This window comes from Rhinatrema bivittatum, chromosome 7, assembly GCF_901001135.1.
Source record: "Rhinatrema bivittatum chromosome 7, aRhiBiv1.1, whole genome shotgun sequence".
Classification (NCBI taxonomy): domain Eukaryota; kingdom Metazoa; phylum Chordata; class Amphibia; order Gymnophiona; family Rhinatrematidae; genus Rhinatrema; species Rhinatrema bivittatum.
The window spans coordinates 10,042,589-10,058,954 of record NC_042621.1 but is presented as its reverse complement, the minus strand read 5'-3'; the positions used below and the strand labels follow the sequence as shown (position 1 = coordinate 10,058,954).

Genomic DNA, 16,366 nt, shown 5'->3' with positions numbered 1-16,366 from the left:
TGCAGATAACAGGCTCTGTTGAAGCTCATCAAGTCAGAGCTATAGCTTCTACTGTTCATCTTAGAGCAGTGCCCCTCGAGGACATTTGAAAAAGTGCAACTTGGTCATCAGTTCACACCTTTATATGTCCCATTACTATCTCTGGACAACCTCTCGAGGGCTGACAGTAAATTTGGATAAGCAGTTTTGTGTAACCTGTTCTTGCAGTAGTCTCTTCTCCACGGTGGGATCCAGGTTGTTTGTTCAGTAGTCGCTCTGTTGCATCCCTCAACTTTGGACTCCCCACATGTAATGGCTCATTCAGCTTGCTTATCCGTGGGTAATGCAAGTTTGCTCATCAGAAACTGTGTTTTCCGTAGGGTGCAAGATAAATTAGCATGGAATACTCACCTGCCTCCCTGGAGAGTTAACTAGTTAGCTAGTTATTATACAGGCCAAGGAGTCTCACAAGACAACTGTCGCTTGAGAGCTCCCACACGTGCTCAGTAGAGCTAAAGGCTCTCCTAGCTAGGAGAGACCTGTTCAGTGCCACCAGATGACGTCACCTGCATGTAATAGCTAATTTACCCTGCTAGCTATAGAAAATACCATTTATAGTGCACAAACTTGCTTTCCCCATTTAGTCTGTCACCGTCCTTCAGTCCACCTTATTGTGTGACTTGTCAGCACCGAAATATTTTTTTTGAGGAAAAATAAAAAGCATTGTTAATAAGCCTGAATCCTGCCTCCCTAGAGCTCTCCTCTAAGACTGGCACTATTCTGGTGAAAACTCCTTAGTGATTCAGGTGCTTCTTTAGATGTGAAAAACATTCTTATGTAGGGGTTGGGGGTTTTTTTTTTCTTTTCCTGTTTTTCCTCTGTGCTGCAAATGTGGATCATCAGATGATGCAGGGTTTTAGGCTTCCAGCGAGGCTTGGATAATTGCTCTCCTTTAGGCTCTGGATGACGTGCAGCATCTGCAGAAACTGCTGGGAATCCACTTGCCCGTAGTTGGACAGTGTTGTGGTAGGAGAAGGTGTGCAGAATGAGGTCTTGCTCTCTGCAAGATGAGCTGTTAAGGTGGCAGTAATTGACCGTTCTCCTTTCTGACTTCAAACAGAGTTGGAAATGCAGCGATGTCTTTGCATTTTGTGCTGTCCTGTCATTTTTTATTTTTTTTTACACATGTTGCCTCTTACTTACAGACACAGCCTGTCCGTGCTGACTGTTCCCAGTCAGTACTTAAAGGTCATTGCTGGTGGGGGTGAGCGGGGGTTGAAAGGTAGGACATTTGATGTTTGATTTGAATTTTATTAGCTCCTTTTTCCTGTTTGGCGCCATGTGGCTAATGGCAATCTTATAAATTATAATAATTACAAGCCTTCCTACTGGATAAACATTATGGCGGGGAGATCGTGCAGCCTTATTTGGGTAACAGAGTAGGAGGAGGCTGTGTGTGTGTGTGTGTGTGTGTGTGGCGGTTGTCCCTTCTAGAAAATAGTCTTGAACACTGATAGAATAATCTTGTCTTGATAACATAGCTCAATTATTCAGTGTCATAAAGCTGGTCAGGGGAGGCAGGACATGGGGAATATTTTTCCATGAAATGATCTCCATCTAGGATGTATAGAAGCTAAGCTCTCTCGATTGCCTCGGCCTCCTCTGATTAATTTTTAAGAGTGCTCCCGCGCTGCTAAGATCACAGAAGCCATCTTGGGTCAGGCTGTGCTTTTTCTCCTCTTCAGAATTTATTTATTTCGGATTTTTTATATACCGGCATTCGAGACCGCAGTCACATCATGCTGGTTCACATAAAACAGGGGTGCAAATAAACATAAACTAGAACAATGGTGCGGAAAAAGGCAGTTACATGTAACAGGGTGACTAGAACTTGGCGAAGAAGGAAGATAAAGGATAGGTTATTAATTCAAAAAGGCTAACGATAATGGACATGGTTAACAATGGTGTAAATGGAGATGAGGGATGACGTTGAGGTGTTAAATCAATTGGAGTCCGGGAATGCTTGTATGAATATCCATGCAAGAATGCGTGCAAGGCTTGTATGAATGCATGCAAGGCTTGTATGAAGCCATGCAAGAATGCGTGCAAGGCTTTTATGAATATCCATGCAAGAATGCGTGCAAGGCTTGTATGAATGCGTGCAAGGCTTGTATGAATGCGTGCAAGGCTTGTATGAAGCCATGCAAGAATGCGTGCAAGGCTTGTATGAATATCCATGCAAGAATGCGTGCAAGGCTTGTATGAATGCATGCAAGGCTTGTATGAATGCATGCAAGGCTTGTATGAAGCCATGCAAGAATGCGTGCAAGGCTTGTATGAATATCCATGCAAGAATGCGTGCAAGGCTTGTATGAATGCATGCAAGGTTTGTATGAATGCATGCAAGGCTTGTATGAAGCCATGCAAGAATGCGTGCAAGGCTTGTATGAATATCCATGCAAGAATGCGTGCAAGGCTGCTCTCACAGTGAGTGGTAGGCGCGCTTGACTGGGAGTCATTAACGTGCGCTTGCTGAGCTGTGAGCGCACGCTGCTGGGGGGCGGGGGGTGGGAGAGGAGGCTTGCAAGATTAACCTCGGCGGAGGGCCCCCTCCCCACCCTGCCCCCAAATAATAACCTCAGAAGGATGTCGCCGTTTCAGCAGTTCTGCTGGACCTTACTTTTTCCTAAGAGCCAAGAGCAAATAGCAAATAAGATCTGACCCGAAAGGGGCAGGAATCCTTTGTAAAGTGTCCCCTTCCCTACCGCTTACTCATATCCTTATCCTTGGGTCCAGGTCCTATATTTGGAGGCTTGGCTGCTGGCTTCTAGCCTGCCCTTTCAGCTCAGCAAGTTTGCTATACAGTAGCTTCTGAATCTAGAAAGCAGAGGTGGATCAGATGTCTGCCATGTTTGTTCGAAGAATGTGCCAGAATCCCAGTGGCTAGGTAATTGCCTGGTCGGTAAGAGATTTTCCCAGAGATTTCCTCCCCCTGCCTTCACTCCCCCCCTTTTTTTTTTTTCCCATTCACAACTGCCGTGGTAATATAACCTGTGATTCACTTGTACAACTGCCGTGGTAATATAACCTGTGATTCACTTGTACAACTGCCGTGGTAATATAACCTGTGATTCACTTGTACAACTGCCGTGGTAATATAATCTGTGATTCACTTGTACAACTGCCGTGGTAATATAACCTGTGATTCACTTGTACAACTGCCGTGGTAATATAACCTGTGATTCACTTGTACAACTGCCGTGGTAATATAATCTGTGATTCACTTGTACAACTGCCGTGGTAATATAACCTGTGATTCACTTGTACAACTGCCGTGGTAATATAATCGGTGATTCACTTGTACAACTGCCGTGGTAATATAACCTGTGATTCACTTGTACAACTGCCGTGGTAATATAATCTGTGATTCACTTGTACAACTGCCGTGGTAATATAACCTGTGATTCACTTGTACAACTGCCGTGGTAATATAATCTGTGATTCACTTGTACAACTGCCGTGGTAATATAATCTGTGATTCACTTGTACAACTGCCGTGGTAATATAACCTGTGATTCACTTGTACAACTGCCGTGGTAATATAATCGGTGATTCACTTGTACAACTGCCGTGGTAATATAATCGGTGATTCACTTGTACAACTGCCGTGGTAATATAATCTGTGATTCACTTGTACAACTGCCGTGGTAATATAACCTGTGATTCACTTGTACAACTGCCGTGGTAATATAACCTGTGATTCACTTGTACAACTGCCGTGGTAATATAATCTGTGATTCACTTGTACAACTGCCGTGGTAATATAACCTGTGATTCACTTGTACAACTGCCGTGGTAATATAATCGGTGATTCACTTGTACAACTGCCGTGGTAATATAATCGGTGATTCACTTGTATATTTTGGCAAAGGTCGTCTCTCTTGCTGTGATCTGCTCATTTTGTTTGGATCCAAGGAAAGGGAGCATTGGTTCCCGCAAACTGGTCCGGGAATGTTATCAAGTTAGTGCAACGAAAAGGCATCGCCTTGTGTCAGTTGTGTTTGGTTTACTGACTTTTCTTTCTGCTCCCAGACAAAAATTGAGAGACAGCTGATTCATTGTAACATAGTAATTAATGACTGCAGAAGAAAAACACATGGTCCATCTAGTCTGCCCAGCAATTTGCTTATGGCTGTGACTGCTGCTTTGTGCAGGTTACCCCATACGTTCTGTTAAGGGCAGTGACAGCCGCGCTGTGCAGGTTACCCCATGTGTTCTGTTAAGGGCAGTGACAGCCGCGCTGTGCAGGTTACCCCGTGCGTCCTGTTAAGGGCAGTGACTGCTGCTGTGTGTAGTGTTACCCCCATGTGTTCTGTTAAGGGCAGTGACTGCCGCGCTGTGCAGAGTTACCCCCATGCGTTCTGTTAGGGGCAGTGACTGCCGCTCTGTGCAGGTTACCCCATGCGTTCTGTTAAGGGCAGTGACAGCCGTGCTGTGCAGAGTTACCCCCATGCGTTCTGTTAAGGGCAGTGACAGCCGTGCTGTGCAGAGTTACCCCCATGTGTTCTGTTAAGGGCAGTGACAGCCACGCTGTGCAGGTTACCCCCATGCGTTCTGTTAAGGGCAGTGACTGCCGCGCTGTGCAGAGTTACCCCCATGCGTTCTGTTAAGGGCAGTGACAGCCGTGCTGTGCAGAGTTACCCCCATGCGTTCTGTTAAGGGCAGTGACTGCCGCTCTGTGCAGGTTACCCCCATGCAGAAATGTTACACCAGCCCTTGAAACAGTAAAAGTGCTTTGTGTATGCGAGTGGTAGCATATGACCTGGAAGATCATCTGTTTTTGATATTTATTCCATTGCTATCATAGTTTCATCAGTAAATGGGTATTTTATTACTATTGTTTTTTATATTTCTTGCAGCCAACCGGGTACATGGAAAGCTCCATTTCCTACAGTGCGATAGAAGACGTTCAGCTGCTCTCCTGGGAGAATGCCCCCAAGTACTGTTTACAGCTTACCATTCCCGGGGGTACCGTCTTACTTCAGGTACAGTAAACATGCACATTATTGCTTTTCCCCCTCTGTTAAAGTTGGTAAGATCTTAACTATGATTGGCAAGGCTCCCGGAGGAGATGTAATTCATTATGGTCAGGCTGGGCGTTTAACCAACAGATCTGTCTTGGAGAAGGATCAAGGACTTTATGTATTCTGCGGGTTGCCAAGGATTCAGCCCTATTAATGTTTGATGACAACACAGCATTTGATAAACTTGATAAGGAGAAATGCTGGTCTGTGGAATCCGGTGCCCAGAGCTTTTAGCGCTGCCAAGCGAGAGTCCCCAAGTGGAGTTGCTGGCTTGAGCTGTTTGGGTTGGCCGGGCCTGCGCATTCCATGCAGGGCCCGTACAGCCGTGGGGAAAGAGCCAAGCCAGGTCTGGATCTCAACGTGACGTCTGCAGGCCCCCCCACCCCTGCAGCAGTATTTTGGAATTATTCTTAGAGGGACCAGTAATACCGCATTCTCGATTACAGAAACTTGATTCTGAGTGGCAGGTGCATGCAAGGGACTTGGAGTGAAGGGGATGGGGTGAATGGAAAATGGGTTTTGCGTCACGCTTTGTATACCCAGCCCTCTGCACCCCCTCCTGCCAAAGCAAGCCTGGGCTCTGAGGTTAGTCACAGCCAGAAGAGCCTAATGGCACATTGTGAAAGCAAATCTGATGAGTGGTGATTGATAACGTGCAGCGAGGAAGCATGTTTGGCAACAATGCCCTCACTCTAACAAAGACTTCACACAACTAAGGGAAAACGACATACGGTTTGTACAAATCATCCAGTATAATATACGAGAGAGTTCACGGCAGGCTAGTAGAAGTTTATGACTCCTGGATTGTGATCCATAGCTCTCATAGGCCAGGTGGAAGGAAGCACTGGTGAACAAAATATATCTCTACACTCAGGTATTAATTGTACAGGAGTAAGACTAGGCCGTAAATTACTGCCATGGTTGATTAATAGTTGAAGAGAAGGCGGGTTTTGTGTCAGCGAGTGATTACACATATTCTCACATACAACCACAACAGTACTGCTACCATAGAATATATAGTCTTAAAAAAAATTGGTTCTTGCAAACTCGGCAACTGGGAAGACACACTGCAATTTTTCTACAGTATGGCAAATATTTTGTAAGTATCCCAGCTACAGTCGTCAAGTCCTAAAACCCATTCAAGCTCTTAAACTGGATGGACGTGTTAGTGGAAGAAAAATTTAGAATTGTTGGGTTTACTGGGGTATGACCTCATCATCTTTTAATGTTTTAGGAGTGAAATACAAAATATTTGGAGATAATATAGAGTAAATATGTCCTCCTGAATACCGCGCAAGCCTCATATCCTTATAGCATAACCTGGACATGCAGCTAGCAGATGGTCGAAATTCAACATGAAAATGTATGTTCTCCTCAGTAATGAATTTGTACAAATTCAAATTATAAATGTGATTTGTATATGAGTATGGTGCTTTTGTTTTAGTCATTGAGCAGGTCCTAAACAGAAAAGGATGAATCTGCTGTATTAAGCCCTGTTAGATGCCTTACTAGACTGAAATTGCAGAAGAACAAGCTTAAGAACAATTACAGATATCAGACTGGTTTCTTGATGCTAGAGTTGTCAATGAAGGGGAAATGATTGCTTCAGCTTTAAACCAGGATTTTTCTAAACCTGTCTTGTTGTGTTTACAGGACTTCCGCAATGAATGGGAGACGAATTTACATATACTGGGTCTCCAGTGTTTGCAGGCTTAACTTGTGGACATTCATTGTGGATATCCTGAAAACCCAACTGGCTCTTGAGCTAAGATTAGCACAGGTTTGGGAAACCCTGCTGAATGTGTGGTGTTCCCAGAAAGACTGGCCAACACTGCCTGATCTCTACATGGAATAAGCCAAACGACTTTACCCACTCCGTACGCTGACAGAAATATTGGGCGTCTAGGGCACTGACTGGCATCACCTGGCCTAGACAGAGCAGGAACTCGCAAGCTAAAATGACCCCCACGTAGTAGAAGGAGAAGTCCAGAGCCATACGGGTAGCCTTTAAAATCCGGAGTCTGTGCCCGCAAGGCTATGCAAAATCGGCAGCCTGTGCGCACCGAGCCGCGCGGCCTGCCTCCGTTCCCTCCACCCCCCCACACCTTCCCCTCCCTTCCCCTACCTAACCCACCCCCCCCCCCCCCAGCCCTATCTAAACCCCCCGTACCTTTTGTTTTAAAAGTTACGCCTGCGCGATTCCCCGGCCCGGGAGCTGTTTCAGAGGCCTCGGCCACACCCCCAAAATGCCCCAGGCCGGAACCACGCCCGCGGCCCCGCCCCCGAATGATGTGCCACTGCGACACGCCCCCCCTCAGGAAAGCCCCAGGACTTACACGCGTCCCGGGGCTTTTGCGCACCGCCGAGCCTATTCAGCATAGGCTTTGAAAATCTGCCCCTTTGTCTCGTCCTTCAGAATTTGATACTCTGAAAAGATAAAATAAATTCAATGAACGTGTCAGATCTTGCCTAGAGAGGTACAACTGTATAACTCTCTTTGGTAGGATTAGCATTAAAGAAGCCTCTGTACCGCGTTTTTACGGTATTTGGTCTCTTGCTTTCCAGTGTGATGAAGGGTGTCCTTTAATTTTAATCTTTAGAGATTAAAGAAGAGTACATTTTATTCTATTTGTAGGAAATTTAACAAAGCAGCATGAGTGCAAGTAGTGGGTGTTTAGGTGTCTGAAAGAGAAAATGGGAAGAGTATTACCAAATTCTTCTCCTTGTGTGGTTATCCATTCCAGAACTTAATCCACTAAGACTGGTTCTGTGAAAGTGCCCCATTTACAAGATGAATGTGGCTTGACAGTCCTCTCTCTTAAGTTGTTCTAGAATAATCTAACTACAGTATGACAGCAACAGAGGAAAAGGGAAGCTGATGTGCCGTGCTGGAAGCATTGGCCAGTCATGTGGTTGGGTCCCCGTGAAGGTTCCCACGGCCATGTTTTTTTGTTTTTAACTAAAGGTTGCACTTTTTTAAGAAAGCTTATGAGGTTTTGCTGCCCAGAAATAACTCTTCAAAGGAAGTTCAAGCCCTTCTGTGTTTTTTCAGACGAAACGCTTTGACAAGAAGCCGTCCCGTTAATGGATGCAGTTCTTTGCTGATGCTACCATACCTGCCAGGCCTCTCTGTTTCCCCTCCTAGTTGGCCTCTTGCACAATTCACTGACATGAGAGAACGCTTCATAATTTGATCTCTTTACCCAAAAATTACAAAATTCCCCCATTTTTTTTCTCTTTGGCAGTTATAAATATAATGCTAGACGTTCAATTAAACCTTCTAGAGTTTGCCTAGTTTTATGGAGGATACTTCCTATTAGCTGTGTGTGCCAGCTGCGTAAAAGCTCCTCACAACTCAGATCATTCATATTATTAATGACGTATTAATACGTTGAAACTGGAATTGCATTAATATTGATGATACCCACCATACCGTTCAAAATGCAGATATTTTTGTTTGTGTTAAAATCTGTATAATTTACACTCCACATATGCAGCCTAGTTTCTCTCCAGTGCAATGTCAGTCAGCTTTACTATCAAAAGGCCAAGTTTTCCAAAATGGTGAGGTTTGCGGTACCTTGTCATTTGCCCAGATGAAATTCATAGCAAAAGGAGCAGACTTCCTACTTACTATTGTATATAAGAGGGTGAGAAAAGCATATGAATAATAAGGTCCCTACCTTTAAATTTTCTTTTTTGTAGATCATTGGGGAAAATTTAAGGTAAAGAAAACCCCAATAGATCTATTATCTCCATTTAAATAAGACACAAAACAAAATGTCAGACTGGAAGCTTCCACTTGCTCCCCCATGACTTCTTATGATCCAAGCCGTCTGTTGGGCGTGTTCAAGACTGAGGAACTCTGTCAATGAATCTTTTTTTTTTAATTGTCCTGGTTCCTCGTTAACCATAATAGGTTTGGAGTGTTGATATCCAAGGTGTGTGAAGAGCCAATGGCCGTTCAGAACTGAGTTCTCAATGGAGATTGGCCCTTCAGCTGTCAGTGAAGGGCCAATCACAAAACAGGCAGTGGGAGGAGCTAGGAGGTTATACTTCTCCTGCTCTGCGTTTCTGGTGTTCCTGGTTGGGGGGAGGGAGGGGGATGTGAGAGGTAGCCACATCAGCTGGGGGCTATTCTGTATTATTGTAGGCTTTTTTTTTTTTTTAAATCAATATTCAGTGAACTGGCCAGTGGAAAAATTAACCAGATAAATTTAGCTCAGTATGTTCAGCAGGAGACTTGTTTTGCTGAATGTTTGGCTGACGATATCTGAGTAACTTAGCCCTGATGACTTTGCCCCTGGCCAACTTACTGAATATTGGCCTGTCTGTGTTTCCAACAGCACTTTTCCTGCTCTATTTGCCCTAGAAATGTACTCAGGAGTCTACCCTCATTATCCTATTGTATACGTCTCGCTTGAAGCAAACCCTGTTGATGCTACTATCCCATACTTTGTTTTGTATTTTTTGTTCTGTGGTAACTCGCTTTGAGATTTCTTGATGGAAAAGCATGAAATAAGCGAGATGTCAGTGCCAAAAGTCTTATACTCTTAAAAAGTTTGAAATTATTTGGTAGAATCTGGGTGGTCATGACCGCATCCCATTGGGGGAAAAAAAGGAGCATGAAACCAGGCATTATTCTCAAATCTGGTCCAGTAAACCGATTAGAGAGAAGGATCCAGAATCCCTCTGTCTTGCTGGTGTCAAGTAAGGGGGAATTCAGTAGCCTCTGCCTAAAGGTTTTAACTTTGCTGCCCAGGATGGAAAATATCCTAGTGGGGATTAGAGTCTTCGGCAGCGAGGATTTGGTGAAGTCACTTCCCGCTAAGGGCTGCAGCGCTAAACACTCTGCTAATTTTTTGCTTTGTGTAAATATTTTGAGCACACACACAGTGTGTTTAATTCTGTTCTCGATAATCTGGTGTAGCCAAATGGAAAAACAAACAGGCACCATTGATCAGCACCTCAGGGAGAGCTGGGGCACTCTGAGTACAGGTTATGTGCTGGTTAGGGCTCCCTTGGGAAACCTGCATTCAAGAACGGACACAGTCGATACAAGTCTGACATTAAGCGTAAGTGTGTTTTTGTTGTTTTTGTTTTTAATAATCTAATTTTATTTTGTGCCCACATCAATTTTATCATTTTATCCGTGCTGCGGACTCTGTATCTTGCAGCAGAAACAATTAAAGACCATTTTTAAGGTCAATTTGATGCCGGCATTGGCTTCTCTGCACCAACAGCTGCAGTCTAAGTGACACGAAAGAGGGTATTGTAGGCTTTTGCTATTGAAAAGGCAACAGAGCTAGGAAAGAGGATAGCCGGGAAGGGTACAGCCCAGGAGCTGTAGTGAACTGGCTCTCTGCTTGGAGTGGTTAATGGTGGGATAAGCCTTTGTGGATTGATGTACATTCTAGGAAAATTGTAATCCAAACTGTTTTATAATTATTGTGGTATTTGGAAAAGGATTATGTTGGGCTGTTGGATGCAATACAGATTTCAGCACTAAAGTCTCATAATTTGGTTATTAAAGACATCATCAACTGGTGTATTCTGACTTACAAACTGTGTGTTTTTAAATATCAAAATAGGGTAAGTCATTGGGGAACCTGAAAGCCTCCTTAATGCAATATTACCTTCTTGTCTTTTATCTGCAGTAGTTTGAAACACAGAATATGATGTCGGGACCATAGGGCCCATCAAGTTTGCCTGATTTATTCTCTATTGCTTGCTGTTGGTCTGTAGACCCCCCCAGCTGTTCTGTGGCTTGCATAAGAAATACCATCTTGGGTCAGACCAAAGGTCTATCAAGACCAGCATCCTTGATCGCAAGTACCCGGCAGGATCCCAAAGAATATGTCCAGCCCTTCTTGCTTATTGCCAGGGATAAGCAGTGGCTTTCTCAAGTCTAAATGGCTAATGATTTATGGGCTTTTTCTCCAGGAACTTACCTTTTTAAACCCTGCTGCATTAACTGCTTTCACCAAATCCTCTGGCAAAGAATTCCTTAGTTTATTTGTGCATTTCTTGAAAAAATATTTCCTCTGACTTTCAGCAGCCTCTTTTTTCCAGGCTGAAGAGCCCTAACCCGTTCAACCTTTCCTCATAAGTGAGCTCTTCTATCCCCTTTATCGCTTCTGTCGCCCTTCTCTGCACCTTTTCTAATTCTGCTCTTAGCTTTATTGAGAGGCGGAGGCCAGAAGTGTACACAGCACTCGAGGTGCGGTCGCATCGTGGGTCGTTCTCTGTTGTAGTCTCCATTCCTTTCCTAATAATTCTGTTTGTTCTTTTGCATCACCGCCACGACTCCCCAAATCTTTTTCCTGATATGGAAGCCGGCATCCTGTGCCTATAGTTTGAAATATTCTTCCCTATATGTGTTGCTTTACCCATTATTTTCCTTCCGTTCAGTGCATCTAGACATCCCCCTGTGCTTACTTCAGGCCTTCTTGATTGTTATTGCTGGGTTTTTTTGGGTGGGTGGGGGGTGCCTCCACCACCGCCCTTTCTGTGAAGAAATATATTTTTTAATTTATTCCTGGCTCCCCCCCCGGCACCTCTTTCTTGCTCTAAAATATTCTTTCTGTTGTAAAAGATCTGCTGCCTGTGTGTTATTTATACCTTAAAGATGTTTCAGTGTCTCTTGGCGTATCGCCACAGTTTCCTCGCCACATTTAAATCCTTAAGCCTCATTTCATAGGGCTTTTGGTGCAGACCCTGAGAGTAAATTAACAGAAATCATCATTAATCTGTGAACTTAGAGCTTAAACAGGATCAGATTTTATTCTCTTCCTCTTTTTTTTTTGTTTTGGGTTTTTGTTTTTTTTTTTGGTGATTTATTCAGTTAGGAGAAATCATTCGGTATTAAACCAAGAGGAACTGTGTTAGAAAGTCTTGCACGCTGTTCCTGTTCATGGAGAGACTTTGCCTCTCTCATTCAATGTTTACCCAATTCTTGAAAAAAAAAAAAAAAAAAATTTACATATGTTGCAGGAAGCAGATAGTGGAAAATGGCACCTGTTCCCATGCCAACTCCACCTGCCTTAGAAATCCATCTGAAGCCGGGCCAGGTATATAGGGCGTGCAGATACGCTGGCCTTCCCCCCCCTGGCGTACTGCATTCTTGTTTTTCGTTTGCATTCGGTCCTAGAGCCGCACTTCTTCTCCAGCCGCCTACTCCTGACTGGTATTCGCGCTCGCACGACCTTCCTGTCCTGCCATTGTAACGGTTGAATTACGCGTGGCTTCCACCAGCTCCACCTCTGCCATTACCGTCCAGATAACTCCAGCTCCTGCCATGGCTTCTCCTCCCCCCCCCCTTTTTCTTTTTTCTCTTCTTCAGCCCTCATGGGTCCTGGCCCATTCTGTAGACGTGCTGCTGGCCGTGGACTGGTGCAGTTATCAGAACCATTTATATTCGGACCCTTATGTAAGGGTGATGGTGAAATCATGTGGAAAGGTCTATGACTTTTTAAAAAGGAAAAAAAACTGACACTGTAGAATTCGATATGAATTTTGCAACTATTGGTAGACAGGTTTTTGTTTTTTTTGTTAAAACTTAAGCAAATGAGCACAGGCCATGCAGAAGACCTGGGTTTGATTCCCAAGCTCGGCCTCTGCTTTCTGGGCCCTCTGTGCTTGGGGGTGAAGTGGAGGCAGTAGCCGAAGCACCCGAGCAGGAGCGGAAATCTTGGCCATTGCTGAAGAGCAACCCCTGCCGGCTGGACCTGGAGCGATTGTGTATCGGGTTCCAGAAGATGCCGCAGTCTGTTCCACCCCCCCCCCCCCCCCCAGCCAAGTATTATCACTGGGGTAGGTAGAGGATGAGTCTTATATTTAAAAAAAAAAATAATAATAATAATAATTAGTAGTAGTAGAAGAGGGAAAATGGCAACACAATGTCTGGTTTTCTTACTTGTGCTCTTGAGTTTCCCAGTGGTGGTGGATCTTGCAGCCCAGTTTTTGCAACTCTCTGGTTATTGGAGCACTTTAGGACTCGCCACTGTTGCCCCATTGTTGGCCCGTTGAAAGGGCCTTCCAGACCTCAGCCGTCGACCCTTCCTGCACCTGAGCCTTATAGGAGCATCATCTCTGTGCTGGACCCCTGACTCAGCCAGACCCCAAGGTACCATAGACCCCCGCGGTCCGCAATGAATCCGCATCTCCAGTCTAGCCCTGGCCTAAAGGGATAACCGTCAGGCCCTGCCTCATTGCACAGCTCTTGCGCCGCTGGCTGCTTGCGACATTTTACGTTGAAATAAAAATCGCACGTTAACGGCAGGCTTTTCCACTTCCAGTTCATGGCCCTCTCCTATTGCTTTCTCGTATTTTCTTTCTTTCTTTTTTTTTTAATTGATAAATCTGATGACGTCTTCTGCCAAGAGACACCCGCTCTGGAATAGAAGTTTAATACTAACCTAATAACTTTTCCCCGAAGCCTGCCAGTTCCAGGCACAGGAGAGCCCCTTTCACAGGGAATAGAGGAGAGAGAGAGAATAAACCTTTTCACTATGCTTTTGCCAGACCAAAACTAATAAAATTATGCCCCGGAGTCATAGTGAAATAAATTCCCGTTAAAGGAAGAAACCTGTTTGACCAAGAATATTCCTGCAAGTAAATACAATAACATTCTCTTAAAGGAATCCACCTGCCAGATAGCATGCACCTTCCCTGTGGATGGTGTGACATCTGAAACACAGAGAAGCAGAAACATGTTCCTAGTCTACCAAACACGGGGGTGACAAAATTATTCGCTAGTTAATATTTTTATTGAAAAAAAAAAGATTTAAGTTGATTTCCCCCGAGTTAGACTGCTTTCCTCTGCCAGTATCCAGCCTCCTGCTACACGTGTGGGTATGTAGCAGTGCTTACACAGAAACATAAATATGATGTCGGATTAGGACTGTAAGAGCCATGTAGTCTGCTCTGCGTGCCCAGATTTGGCATTGAACCACCTTCCTTCCGAGTGCAGCCAGAGTCGCTGGCGGGTGGGGGAGGGAGGGGGGGCAGCGGCAAGAAAGCAGGCTTCAAATGTGCCAGGTGGGCGGAGAGGGAGGAGAGAGGCTTCAGGCTGGGCCCCTGCCTTGAACACCTTCCCCCAGATGCGTCCTGGTAACCCTAGCACCAGTTTCCAGGCCGAGAGCCTGCCCCAGAAACTGGGTTACCTGGCAGCTCTTCAGACCTGGTTTTCTTCCGAAGGAAAAAGGCGCGGGAACCGCAAGAGGGCTGGTGGTCGCACGCCGACCCATTTGTGATTGCAGGAGTTTTCCCCCCCTCGGTGATCGTGGTTTTGGGTGTGGAGAAGCTGGTTCCCGGGACCTGCGGAGAGAGTTTGTGCCCAGGTCCAGGGCTGCCAGGGGGGGGATCTGGTTTCTGAAGGGGGAGGCCCTCGGCCAGGCCTGGTTTGGGAATTTGCAGTGCGTGGTGTGGGAATTTGTAGTCCTGCTCCTTCCGCCGGACCTCGGTTCTGCAGGTAGAAAACGCATCGGGAAGGGGAGGGTGTCGGGGGGAAAAACCAGGCCCAACTCGAAATCTCCCTGCGGGCGCTGGGCACTTCTCTTCAGAGTGCCCTGCAAGCAGAACGTAAAAGAGACAAAATCATGAAGAGCTGTGTTTATTTCATTCAAACTTTTAAGGAATGACTGAGAAAATAACTAGTCCCTTTTTCAAAAAGGAGTCCCCCCCCCCCCCCTTCCATTTTGTGTAAACGAATCTTTATCAAATAAGGCTTTTAATATTTAAAATATTACTTGTGCCTCCTCCTTTCCCACAGTTGCAGATCAAAGGAAATGGGAGCACAACTGGCATTGCTCTTCCTTAGGGTCCTGCCCTGATAAGTGGAAAAGGAGGGGGAGAGCACGACCAGCTTGAAAGAGGAGGCTAAGAATTGAAGTCATGGTCATAATAGAAGGTGCCAAAGTTTTTAAACGGGCACGAATAAAGAATTTTGGGAGAAAAAAAAAGAAGCGCGATGTCTAGGAATAAAGGACGAGAAAGGGGCCGTAATAGCCTGAGGGAAGCAGACCAGCTGAATTATTGGGTTAAACTGTCCGCAGGTCTCCGGCAACGCTCTGGAAAAAATCTCCTTCGCCGCAGCCCACGAGCTGGTCCAGTGAGCAGCTCTTCACGATGCAGCGTGAGCTCTCTGTCCCCAGGTCCAGCAGAGACCAGGAAGCCCCGTACTTGTCGCTTGGTTAGAAGGCGATTAAAGTTGGCGTTGGGGGTGGGTGGGTGATGTCTGAATTTGTTTTATTGTTAATGAGCGACCGGCTCTTTTATTTATTTTTGTAAAGGTTTATGCTCCCCTAATCGATGACCACTGGCTTTAAACATCCTTTTATCATAGAAAAACGGTGTTGGACAGTACATGAGATGGACTTGGAGAAGAATAAATCAGGTAGTCCTCAAAGCAGATGTCAGGAGAGCCCCTAATGCACCGACATGAAATGTAACTGCTTCCAGGAGTTACCTTGGCCTACCTTTTGGAAACTGGGGGTTTTTAGCATCGCACTGTGAGGCTGACTTGTTGCGTAAAAGTGATAGAACAAATGTAAGAGGATTTTCAATGGTTACATTTTTTCTTGCACCAGCAAGATACTTGAGAAAAGTCTATCACAGACGTCAAGAAAGCCCGGGATAAGACTATAATTGTATAACTTTGAAAGGTGGGGTGAGGAATATAGGGGAAGGGGAAATGGGAATTAATATGTGTATTTACCTAAAGTGGCATATATGTTATCTATATTTAAACCCCTGCTTCCTTTCTCTGATCCAAGTTATATTTACTCCCTTGTTTTATTGTAACTGCATTCCTTAGCCTTCTCTTTTTTAATGTTTTTATTACTATTACTAGTTCAATGTTATTCTCTGCCTTTTGTTCCCTATCTACTTGTTAATTGTAAACCGACATGATGCGATATTTTTCGAGAATGCCGGTATAGAAAAACTTAAAATAAATAAATAAATAAGACGGGCTCCCTAGTTGCAAGAGGAAAGCCAGAGGTCAGCTGGGGTTTTGGCATTGCACCAGGAAGTAGAGTAGACTGGATTGACCTTAGGATCCGTATCTGATGTCAGATTCTGTGTTTCTGTGGGGCAGTTTGGAAAGAATGAAATGGCCATTGGACTGGAACAGAGTCTGCCTGTAAAAACTCTTCAGATGATTCCCTGGAAATATAGCACCTTTCAAAGGACTAATTCCAAGTCTTTATATCTTAAATGTGCTATTCTGCTTATTTATCGCGCTTCTCTGTAGGATGTATGGTTTTCTTGTACTTTTATTGATTTTAGGTCATGGAAAGGAGGGA

General features: G+C 44.9%; 1 protein-coding gene across 1 annotated transcript in view; it reads left to right on the top strand.

Moving 5' to 3' along the window:
• The window catches only part of CMIP (c-Maf inducing protein), a 220,827-nt gene that overhangs the window by 117,740 nt on the left and 86,721 nt on the right, over positions 1-16,366 (top strand). The window contains exon 2 of the mRNA XM_029608133.1: positions 4,899-5,024. Coding sequence (XP_029463993.1) covers positions 4,899-5,024 — 126 coding nt within the window. The remainder of the gene's footprint in view (positions 1-4,898; positions 5,025-16,366) is intronic.